Consider the following 12,117-nt stretch of genomic DNA (forward strand, 5'->3'; position numbering starts at 1 on the left):
TGCCGATATTAACAAAAGCTATTGATGGACCGAATTCAAATAGTATGTCGGTCTGTCATACCATATCGGCCTATAATGATTTCCGTTATGTAGATATTTCTCCATACACCTATTACCGATTTACCGGTTCACCATACCACCATTACATAAAACTCCTTACAATTACTCCATCACTGTCTCCTCCTCCCTTATATTTATTTTATTTAGTTTAACATTTATTACTCTAGATACACATACACATTACTCTTCATCCGAGCATGCCGTAAATGTAGAAAAGTGACTGAGGAGAGAGTAGTACCAAAACAGATGAAACAATAATAATGTAGATTTGTAACTTAGTAAGTTGTGAGTGAAGAAGGGATAAGGTTTGAGTGATGGTTGTGAGTTGAGAGTACTAATGCGGGCCAACAAAAACCTATGAATCTGAGGAATTGAATGTCACATTAAATTAATGTCCAAACTGTCTTCAAGTACGGAGAATGAAGAAGAAAGTCACTCGTAGTTTATAAAGAAGCATTATTGTAGCAAGTTCAATTATGGGAAAGATATTTTGCATGGACTGGGAAGATATTTTGCATATATTATATATAGACTGAAATTTGAACTGTTCATTGTCGGATTTGGACCCCAAATCACGAAATCAAGGTTCGTAATTATTACAAACTGCACCGTCAAGTACGGATTACTGTGATGCGGTTTGTAAACTTTGTTTTTGGTTTGTAATTTTTCCTATATATATAGGGCTTGTTTGGTTGATGTAGGAAGTAAATTTCCATGGGAAATTCTAATTCATGGGAAATTATTTCCTTTATTAAAATTCCTAGAAATTACATAAATATGTTTGGTTGTCATGTGGGAATTTATAAATCATGGGAATTGTGAATGACCAAGGAAGGGGTGGGTAAGTAACTTCCTATATTTTGTGGAAAATGAAAATTCCCATGAATTATGATTTCCCCCATTTTTGCTTTTTAATATCAACCAAACAACATACCCAAAAGGAAATTCATGGGAATTTTGAGTGCCCATGAAAACTAAAGGCAACCAAACAACACCATAAAGTGTGAGGTGGTTTTGGTTGATAAATTTCATTTTTTTTAAAATACCCTTATTATTATTTTTTTTATTAAAAAAAAAAAAAACAAACGACGTTCTCATTTTATCAGGTTACACCTGCATTTAAATATGAATGGACGAACGTACCCTCACCAATATTCCATGTTTTTCTTCTCTCTAACTCAATGAAACATTCTCTCGTCCTAACAAACCACCACCGACTAAGTGCGAGCTGAGGTCATCGTCGAAAATTTATGTCGTGTCTTATTTTTATTTTATTTTTTTAATTTTTGGGTGTAGGCCAAACACCTAGTTTTTCAAAAATCCTAGGAGAAAACGCCTAGAATTTTCGAAAAACCTAGGAAGAAAATAAAATTCTACGCGTTTCTTCTCGTGGAGTTTTGAAATTTAAGGCGTTTCTTTTCCAGTTTTTGTGTGGTTTTTGTTTTTATCACAACTTTTGATTCTGAACTCGTATTAAGACAAATAATATATTGTTGGAAAGCTCTGGATGTCTACTTTCCAACCCATTTAAAATTATGTCAATATTTTTTTTATGTCTTAAGATATTTCCGAAATAGTGCAAGGTATCGGTTTTGGATCGAGTTTAGTATTTTAGCATATCTTAGAATCTAAAGATGATATTAACTTGATTCTAATTGTGTTAGAAAGTAGACATCCAGAGTTTTCCAACGATATATTATTTCTCTTAATTCGACTTTGAAATCAAATGTTATGATAAAAACAAACATCACAAAAAAAAACCTAGGAAAAAACGCCTAAAATTTTTGAAACTCCATGGGGAGAAACACCTAGAATCTTAGTTTCTCCCTAGAAATTTCAAAAATTCTAGGCGTTTTCTCCTAGGATTTTTGAAAAAACTAGGCGTTTGAATTCCATTCAATTTTTTTTAATAAAAAAAAACACGATTTAAACTCCGACGATAACCTCGCCCTCGGTCAATGATGGTTGTAGGTGGTTTGTTAAATTAGGATCAGAGAATGTTACAATATTGAGTTAGAGAGAAGAAAAACATGGTATATATGTGATGATATGTTTATCCATTCATGTTTAAATGTGGGCGTTATCCGGTGAAATGAGGACGTCGTTTAGCTTTCAACAAAAAATTACCATATTTGTCTTTTTAAAAAAAAATTTTATCTTTTCTTTTTAATTTTACTAGAGAGAACAGTAAATTTTTAAAGTGTTATTTGTATGTTGAGGTAAGGTTTGGTAAAATTAATTATTACTATTGTGGGTAGTTAGAGCATCTCCAATGGTTTATTATGGGGTCTTGCTTGCAAATTTTAAAAGTATTAAAGTAGTAGCTTGACCATTGGAATAACATTGGAAGACCTGCTTCAATGAGCAACACTGCTCACTTAAGCAACACTGCTTGAAAATTAGAAGAAAATAACTTTTTTTTTCTAATTTAAAAAATAATGCAAAGTAATTTCCACCAATTGGAATACTATGTGTGTAAAATTGCTTGGCATGCAAAATGCTACGGAGTAGATAGAGATTAAAAAAAGATACAGTACTTAATATGATAAATATGTGATATGTTTCTGTTTTCTTTCTCTCTCTCTCTCTCTCTCTTTTTGTGTGTGTGTGTGTGTGTGTGTGTGTGTGTGTGTTTGGGTATTATCTCAATCACACTATTTTCAAACATTTTAATTTTTTATGAATCAGAAATTAATTTTTTATTTTTTTTTGTTTTATTTGTATAAACTAAAAAGGTAGAAAAAAAAACCACAATCATCTATGATATACAAGTAGTAAATAAAAAATCACTATAGTATCCAATAATTTTAATAAAATAATAAACATAAAAAAAAATAAATAAAAAATAAATAAAAAAAAAATTGATGAGGCAAGCTACAAGGTGTTGTAGCCAACCAATGTGGAACTTTGTAACTTGAAACCTTTGTAGTTCAAAAATCAGATGTGGCAAGACAAGCTACAACATGTTGTAGCTTGCCATTGGAGATGCTCTTATGAAAATGTTAGGAAATATATGATAGAATCTACAATATATTATTGTTAGGCAAGATATATTTGATATATTTGCTAGATATTATATAATCTTATCTTAGGAAAGAATATTATTGTGTTTCCTAGTTTAAGATAGATTGTTCCTTGGGGCTCAAGGTCTTCTTGTATAAATATGATAATCTATGAATGAGAAAGGCAAGCTATTGAATCATAATATTGTCATGGTATCGGAGCCACGACCTTCTTCATAAAATTTTTTAAACGCCGTACACAATGCCCGGCGATGACAATCCACCGCCACCACCAAAGATTGAACCTAACTCCCCGTATTATCTAGGATCCCATGACCGTCCTGGTGACTTCATTACCTCCCAACGCCTAAAATTAAACAACTTCAATGATTGGTCTCATGCAATTTTTATTGCTTTGTCTTCCAGGAGGAAATTTGGATTCCTGGATGGTACGATCACTCACTTTGCTCCACCATGTACGAAGGATGACTGGGTCACGATCCAATGTATGCTCGTGTCTTGGCTCATGAACACGATCGATCCGGAGGTGAGGTCCATGCTATCGCACTATGACAACGCCAAAAAGCTTTGGGATGATTTACATGAGCGATTTGGTCTTGTTAATGGACCACGAATACAACAAATAAAATCAGAAATTAGTCGGTGTGAGCAAACCAAAACAATGCCCGTAGCAGTGTACTTTAGCAAGCTCTCAGTTTTATGGGATGAACTTGACAAGCATGAGCCCTTGATCGCTTGTAAGTGTGGCAAGTGTACTTGCGATGTAGGAAAGCAGCACGCAAATAGACGTGACGGAGACCGCCTCCAGCAATTTCTTCTCGGGCTTTACTCTGAATATTATGCCGCTCTTCGCTCTACCCTTCTATCTCAAGATCCCTTACCTTCCTTGAACCGTGCCTTTTAAACTATTGCCCAGGAAGAACGAGTTTGAGGTATTGCAACTGTAAAGGACGAGGCCCCAGAAGTTGCTGGGTTCGCTGTGAGGATGGAAAATAACTCCAAACCTCGTCTATCTCGCACAGAGAGGGCAGCCTTGGTGTGTACCTTTTTCCACAAAAAGGGGCACGACGCTACAACTTGCTTCGATAAGCATGGTGTGCCCCCATGGTATATTGAAAAATACGGATCGAAGGAGGATTCTCGTGGGACTGCTCGTGGCAAAAGCACCCCTGTAAAAGCAAATGCAACTCCACCAACTGTTGTGCCGTCATTCACCACTGCCTCGGCTTCCTCTCAATTTCCGCACCTCACTCCCGAGCAGTGGCAAGCCGTCATGGCTGTTATGGGTAATGCGTCACCCCCTTCTCACTGCTTGAATGGTAAGTGGATTATTGACACCAGATGTTCTCACCACGTCACCGGTGATTTCTCTTGTTTATTGGACGTTCGTGATGTTCCTTCATGTAATGTGGGTCTTCCAGATGGTACTAGTGTGATTGCCATGAATGAAGGATTTGTAAAACTAACAGACAAAATAATCCTTCACAATGTGCTTTTTGTTCCTAAATTAATTAAATAGTAACTTGATTTCGGTTTCACAATTGTGCTCTACTAATAATTGTGAAGTCATAACTAACTCTAATATATGTACTATACAGGACTAACGCACGAGGGAGGTGATTGGAACGGGTGATCTCAAGGATGGATATACTATCTTCGGGAAGAGGCTTCTATTGCGACTATTTCGGTTGAAGACACCTTGAAACTGTGGCACAAACGGTTGGGACATCCTTCTGAAAAAGTTGTAAAATTACTTCCTTTTCTTAGTAATTCTAGTGCTCATTTAAATAAAGACTGTGAAGTGTGTCATCGTTCTAAACACACTAGAGACAAATTTCCTATGAGTGATAATAAAGCTTCCCGTATTTTTGAAATAGTGCATTGTGATTTATGGGGCCTTATACCGAACCTTCTTCTTGTGGTGCACATTATTTTCTGACTTTGGTAGATGATTACTCTCGTGCCGTATGTATATATTTATTGGTTGATAAAACTGAAGTTTTTAAAATATTTATGTCCTTTATTGCCATGATTGATAGGCAATTTTCACAGAAAATAAAAATTGTTCGTAGTAATGGTGCCGAATTCTTTTGCTTGAAAAATTATTTTATAGCCCAAGGTATCCTGTTTCAAACTTCTTGTGTGGGTACACCTCAACAAAATGGGAGGGTAGAGAGAAAACATCAACACATTCTCAATGTTGCTCGTGCCCTTCGATTTCAGGGGGGGTTACCAATATACTTTTGGAGGGGAGTGTGCACTTGCGGCGGCTCATATAATAAATCGCACACCTCCGGTACTATTAGGCAATAAAACACCGTATGAAATGTTGTTTGGCACCCCACCTTTATTTAATGAATTACGAGTGTTTGGTTCTTTGTGTTTTGCTCATAACAAAAGGGCGAAAGGGGATAAATTTGCAAGCCGTAATCGTAAATGTATATTTGTGGGTACCCTTTTGGGAAGAAAGGATGGTATTTATCTGACTTGGATAAAAAGGAATTTTTTGTCTCCCGTGATGTGTGTTTTTTTTTAGGATGTATATCCTTATTTGGATGCCGAAATCACCAATATTGATATAGCTACAGATGGTATGAATGCTACAATAAATATGGAAGACAATATGGAGTCTTTTACTCCTATTTGGCAGTGATGAGGGGCAGACTATGCAGCATCCACCGACTGCCCACACCCCTCACTCACTGCCGCAACCCACCTCCCCGCCACATAGCCTTGCCACGGCTATCCATGACACGCCAGCAGTATGGACAGCAGGGGGGAGGACACCACGGCACCCGAGCTAATGGGGCGTGGTCACCATCCGAAATATGCAAACTCTAAATATAGAGATTTTGTCACTCATACTCATGTAGCTCGAAATAGTCCATCCAAGGCATCACTCAACCCAATTGCTATTCCTCCCTCAGGTATGCTGTATCCTATAGCACATTATGTTAGTTGTGATAAGTTTTCTGCAAAACACCGAAATTTTGTTGCAGCTTTAACAGGTGGGAAGGAGCCACGATCTTTTAAAGAAGCAATGCAAGACCATGGTTGGAAGATGGCCATGAAAGAAGAAATGCGTGCCTTGGAGTCCAATGGCATGTGGACCTTGGAAAAATTACCTCCTGGGAAGAAGGCTCTTGGAAGTCAATGGTTGTACAAAATTAAGTACAACTCTGATGGAAGCATTGAGAGATTGAAAGCAAGATTAGTTGTCATTGGAAATCATCAAACCGAAGGCATAGATTATGATGAAACTTTTGCTCCGGTGATCAAGATGACCACGGTCCGCGCATTCCTTGCCATTGCCGCCTCTAAAAATTGGGAATTGCATCAAATGGATGTTCACAATGCATTCCTTCATGGTGATTTAAATGAGGAAGTCTACATGAAACTTCCCCCGGGTTTCACCACTGACGAGCCGGGTCTTGTTTGCCGCCTTCGGAAATCTTTATATGGCCTCAAGCAAGCTCCTAGATGTTGGTTTGCTAAATTGACGTCGGCCTTGAAAAAGTATGGTTTTACGCAATCATACTCAGATTACTCCCTATTCACTTACACAAAGGGGTCGGTGCAACTTAATGTTCTTGTTTATGTGGATGATCTAATTGTGGCAGGGAACAATTCTATGGCCTTGCAATTGTTTAAAAATTATTTGAGCAATTGTTTTCATATGAAGGACTTAGGTGTTCTCAAATACTTCCTTAGGATTGAGGTAGCAAGGAGTAGTACCGGTTTATTTTTGTGTCAACGCAAGTATGCTCTTGATATCATCTCCGAAAGTGGCCTATTGGGGTCAAAACCGGCCATGACACCAATCTAGCAAAATCACAATTTGGGGTGTGCTTCCGGCCCTATGCTTGCTCACCTGGAGCCATATCGAAGGTTGGTCGGTCGTTTAGTCTACTTGGCTGTTACACGACCAGACTTGACGTATGCGGTTCATGTTCTCTCCCAATTTATGCAGGCACCGCAACAAGTACACTGGGAGGCTGCAATTCGTGTTGTAAGGTACTTGAAAAGTACACCAGGCCAAGGAATTTTACTGCGTGCTGATGGTGATCTCACACTTGAAGGGTGGTGTGATGCGGATTGGGCAGCGTGTCCCATTACGCGCCGCTCTGTCTCGGGTTGGCTGGTCTTCTTGGGCCACTCGCCTATTGCTTGGAAATGCAAGAAACAACCAACGGTGGCCACTTCTTCTGGAGAGTCCGAATATAGGTCCATGTGCGCCATCACTATGGAAATGAAGTGGCTGAAAGGGCTACTCTTAAGCTTGGGCGTGCAACATCCTCGTGCTATACCTATTTTTTGTGATAGTCAAGCGACCATTCATATTGCACAAAACCCGGTTTTTCATGAGCGTACAAAACACATTGAAGTCGATTGTCACTTTGTCCGTGATGCTATACAAGATGGTCTAATAATTCCACATCATGTGCGCACCAATGAGCAACTAGCGGATATTTTTACATAGGCCTTAGGAAAGCCTCAATTTGATTACCTTCTTAGCAAGTTGGGCATCTTTGATCCAAGTGCTCCAACTTGAGGGGGGGTGTTAGGAAATATATGATAGAATCTACAATATATTATTGTTAGGCAAGATATATTTGATATATTTGCTAGATATTATATAATCTTATCTTAGGAAAGAATATTATTGTGTTTCCTAGTTTAAGATAGATTGTTCCTTGGGGCTCAAGGTCTTCTTGTATAAATATGATAATCTATGAATGAGAAAGGCAAGCTATTGAATCATAATATTGTCAGAAAATACAATTATTGTGGGTAGTTTTGAATTGGAGGAATGTCATATATATCAAATTAATTTGAATCAAATAATTAAATTGGAGTCCTTACAAAGGTGGTTGTGAGTTGAGAATACTAATGTGGGCTAACAAAAACTTACGGATTGGAGGAATGTCGCATCAAATTAATTTGAATCAAACAAACGGGAGGCCTTACAAGGTTCCAAAAACTCTTCAAGTACGGAGAATGAAAAGAAAGTCACTTGTGGTTCATAGCAATTTCAATTATGGGAAGATATACATTTTGTGTAGACTGAAATTTGGGCTGTTTCTGGTTCGATTTGGTTTGATATGGATCTTAAATCACAAAATTAAGGTTCATAATTCTTTCAAACAGCAACAAATTGCACCCTAACAAAAAGTAAGGTTTTTAGATCCAGTGCAAGAAAAGAAAAATCACGTAAAACTTCAAGTAGAACTTCTTTAGATATTGTGTTTCAAGATAGAAAGATTGCAACTTGATATGTTTAAAGACTCGAAACGTGTTAGTATAATAAAATTACGTAAACAATATCATATGTCACTAATCTCTGAATTGAAGGCATTTAACATTGCATTAATGGATTATTACCAACAACAAAATACAACATTAAGTTACAATTACGATCTAATATCAAATTTACATAAAGTAGCTAGGTTGCATCTTGAAAAAAAAAAAGAAAAGAAAAAAAAAACCTCAACACCGTGAATATGATTCATGTGTCTGATTTCATAGCAGTAGCTGACATGACAACATCAGCAAGAATCTTCAAAACATTCAGCATTGGCACTCGGACTACTTGTAGATGAAAGCTGCAATAGTCTGTAAAAGAGTAAGCACAAAAAGTGTGATTGCAGCGATCACTGACAAAATTGTCCATGGATGATTGAAGTATTTGCTCCTTAAAATAGCCATCCATCGATTCCGACGTTTTGAAGCGTAGCGATTCAGAGCATTGCTGACATTGGAGTAAACCTCGTATGATGTCAGCACATTTTTGGCAATATTGTTGAAAAGCTTTACAACATCATCATCACTTCCAAGATGATTACTCAAAATTTTGTTTTTAACTAACACTTGCACGTCATCCACGGTGTCTATCAAGTCATCAAGGAAGAAAATATAATTAGTGAAGTAAGAATCTCCGCAATAATGGCACTGTTCAAAATAAACCAAGTTCCGCAGGTGAGATTCTGTGTCATCATATAATTAATTTCGAAATCGTGAGTATCCCGTTAGCAAATGTTACATCAAGTGGATTCTCAGTTTCACCTGCCACAAATGTGACTCCTGCGTCAAATAGTTGCTTGGCAGTGTAACAAAGACGATTAATAAAATGCTCATCACCAGTTTCCGTCTTGAGATGACGCTTACACAGCCTATTACATAATGATGGCGGACAGATCAAAGACACTGCCTTGTGTATGTATGAATCTGAATCGGTTGTTGGATTTGTATTTGATTGGTTGCGCAATGGTGTGCTCAAAGAAAGGCAACAACACATCCTTTGGAGATCCACCAAATGTTGAATGCTTGTTTCATCTGTGATTTTTTTACTCTTAATAATACTCTCAATAGCCTTAATTCCGGAGATATTACTATAATTGACTATGATTCTAAGAGTAGCTTTAATAAGAGTAATAGGTCTGTAGATGTTACCAAATGCTATATCAAAGATTCCCTTGAGAACAAAGTATGGAATTTGGTTCTCCAACCGAAATAAATCATCAAACAGTTCAGACATTTTTGCTTTTAAATTATTCCCATCTAAAGGTTCATTAAACTCGGCAAAAGTTCTGCTCATGAAATAGTAGATCAGGAATACAACATCAAGCACTATCATTTTAACAAACTCGTCGCTAGAGAGCTTAAACTCTTGCTCATAACATTTGCGGATTTCCTCTTCCTTACCCCTTACATATTCAATGTAAGGATTCAAGCTTTGACTAGCATTGTTGGGATGTCGAAGGAAGCTATTCAAGTAAATCCATTTAACTTTTTGCATGGGTTCTAGTTTTGGATCTTTATAGAATACGGGACCAATTGACATCAATAAAGGCTGATAAAAGTATTCATGCCCCTTTAACATATATTTAGGAACTTTATAAATGCACCAATTCTTGCTAAAAGAAACATTCAAGGAGTCCAGCTTGTTATGCATTGAAGTTACCACCCCGTTCTTTTCATGTTGCTCTGTTATTTCAATTTGTAGAGTGTTGTTTTCCATCTGTATTAATTGTATAATGTAAGTATATGTCTACTTTATTATTAAGTATTGAACGTAATCACTACATGGAGTAGACTTTTCAAATCCCCAACATACATACGAAGCACAGAAATGATAACATATGCTTCACCTAATACTCGTAGTTTTTATACATTTCAATCTTTCATCAAATTCAATTCACCTCAATTGGAAAATTTTAAGAGTAGTTTTAAGTTTGGGGGTTGATTTAATATAAATAAAAAATAAAAAAATGGTGGGACTAAGGCAATATTATTTTCCCCATTAAAAAATATTAGTCCGCCCTTTTTTTTTAGATAAGTCTTTTATATTACTCTCAATATATAGAGCATGATGTAACCATATTGGGTTTTACTTAATTCGTCTAAATAAATAGCTATCAATATTTAATTGTCATATGTTTTACTAATATGCAACTAGTAAAGTAATGCATTGATAGTACACAGTAAAAAGAGAAGAAAATTAGTAAATACTTCCTCCGTTATCTTTTACTTGGAACACTTCCCTAAAAAGAAAATGTTACAACACTTGCAACACACTATAAAAGGAAAGTTACTTTAAGGAAAACTATACTATTTCCCTTACTATAAGCACATGACCCATTAAATTACACTCCTAACAACCACTCATCCCATTTTAAAGTGTATTATATCATGTAAACCCCACATTTCTTAAATACCATGAAAAAGTGTGTATTGCATCTAAAAGAAAACAGAGGAAAATAGTTACTTAAAAAAAAATATAATTAAAATATGATTAAATTAGTAAAATAGTTACTTCAACAAAAAAGCAAGATTTAATTTTTAAAAAAAGTATAGATTTAGTTAAATAAATGCTTTAAAGAACAATAATATATATTTTTTTGACGGGAATAATGAATAGATGACAATAAATTTTAATCCATGAAAATAATAATTTAACTTCATTGAGAGCCTGCCTTAAATTATTAAGGGTACTGTGTGATGGAATATTTGCTTTAAATTATTAGTGGTTAGTTAATTCCTAATGTAAAGGAATATGGTATCCCAAGTTATAAGTTTGTATCAGTAGAGTCATAAAGTAGTATTGGATTAATGATCGTGAGATCATGCATGTTCCTAACTTTTTGCTTAGTTTTGCTATATATATATACATATGTTGCTTTAAGCCTATACAATACAATATGTTTTTCAATGGATTGAATACAAATTAGGGGATGTTTGGTATGAAAATTTGTAATATAGGAAATGTAAACAAATAAGTGTTTCCATTTCTATTAGTTTGGTATGAGTTATAAGTAACCAAAGGGTAACAAAATCCCCCAAGTTGTTACCCTTATCTAACTAGTGGATCAACAATATGTGTTTCTCTCCTCAATCATAAATTCCTTAATTTTTTTCCATTCCATAAAGATACCAAACATATATATCAAAGGTAATGTGTATCTTTACCCTTTCCGTTATTTATATGAATCATTTCCATTCCGTTTACGGAATTTATACCAAACGCCCCCTAGTGTAAATGTAGTATTATAATTTCCCCTCTCATTTATTTATAATTTCAACAGCTCAACTACAATAGTTTAAGTAATTAAGTTAAATTAATACGGAGTACCAGATTAAGAAAACAGGACCAATATAAGGGAGATATTAGTCAACAACACTATTTTATATTGCAAGTATTATTTGCGCTCTAATTATGCAAGGTGCGTTTAGAGGCAAAGGTATGTGATTGGTGTAAAGATTAATTTATTACTCATTCATGATTATGCAAACAGGATGAGTAAAGAAAGAATTCAAGTCTTATAAGACGAGGTTAAGGTTTTTGGGTGCCTTATGCACTTAAGGTGTTTATACACCGAGGTAGTAAAGGAATAAATAATAAATGTTGTTTGTCACTAATAAATCAAGAATTGAAATTGGAAACTTGCCTTGTTTGATTGAATTGTGTTTGGAATGTTTGTATTGTTTGCATATGAATCATCACCAAGTCTAAACCTGTAAATCACGTAAAGTGCAA

General features: G+C 35.7%; 2 protein-coding genes and 1 pseudogene across 2 annotated transcripts; 2 read left to right on the top strand and 1 right to left on the bottom strand.

Moving 5' to 3' along the window:
* Window positions 1–3,324: 3,324 nt before the first annotated feature.
* LOC145642585 (uncharacterized) lies at window positions 3,325–3,987 on the top strand. Its single transcript, XM_081693782.1, has one exon. The coding sequence runs from the start codon at window positions 3,325–3,327 to the stop codon at window positions 3,985–3,987; it is 663 nt and encodes a 220-aa protein (XP_081549908.1).
* A 2,955-nt stretch (window positions 3,988–6,942) lies between these two features.
* LOC145642586 (secreted RxLR effector protein 161 pseudogene) lies at window positions 6,943–7,563 on the top strand (annotated as a pseudogene).
* A 1,106-nt stretch (window positions 7,564–8,669) lies between these two features.
* On the bottom strand, window positions 8,670–10,101 carry LOC145642587 (UPF0481 protein At3g47200-like). Its single transcript, XM_081693783.1, has 2 exons — window positions 9,124–10,101; window positions 8,670–9,032 (listed from the first exon to the last, which is right to left on the bottom strand). The coding sequence occupies exons 1-2, from the start codon at window positions 10,099–10,101 to the stop codon at window positions 8,670–8,672; spliced, it is 1,341 nt and encodes a 446-aa protein (XP_081549909.1).
* Between the last annotated feature and the right edge of the window lie 2,016 nt (window positions 10,102–12,117).

The sequence above is a fragment of the Chenopodium album genome, chromosome 8, assembly GCF_948465745.1.
Source record: "Chenopodium album chromosome 8, dcCheAlbu1.1, whole genome shotgun sequence".
Taxonomy (NCBI): Eukaryota; Viridiplantae; Streptophyta; class Magnoliopsida; order Caryophyllales; family Amaranthaceae; genus Chenopodium; species Chenopodium album.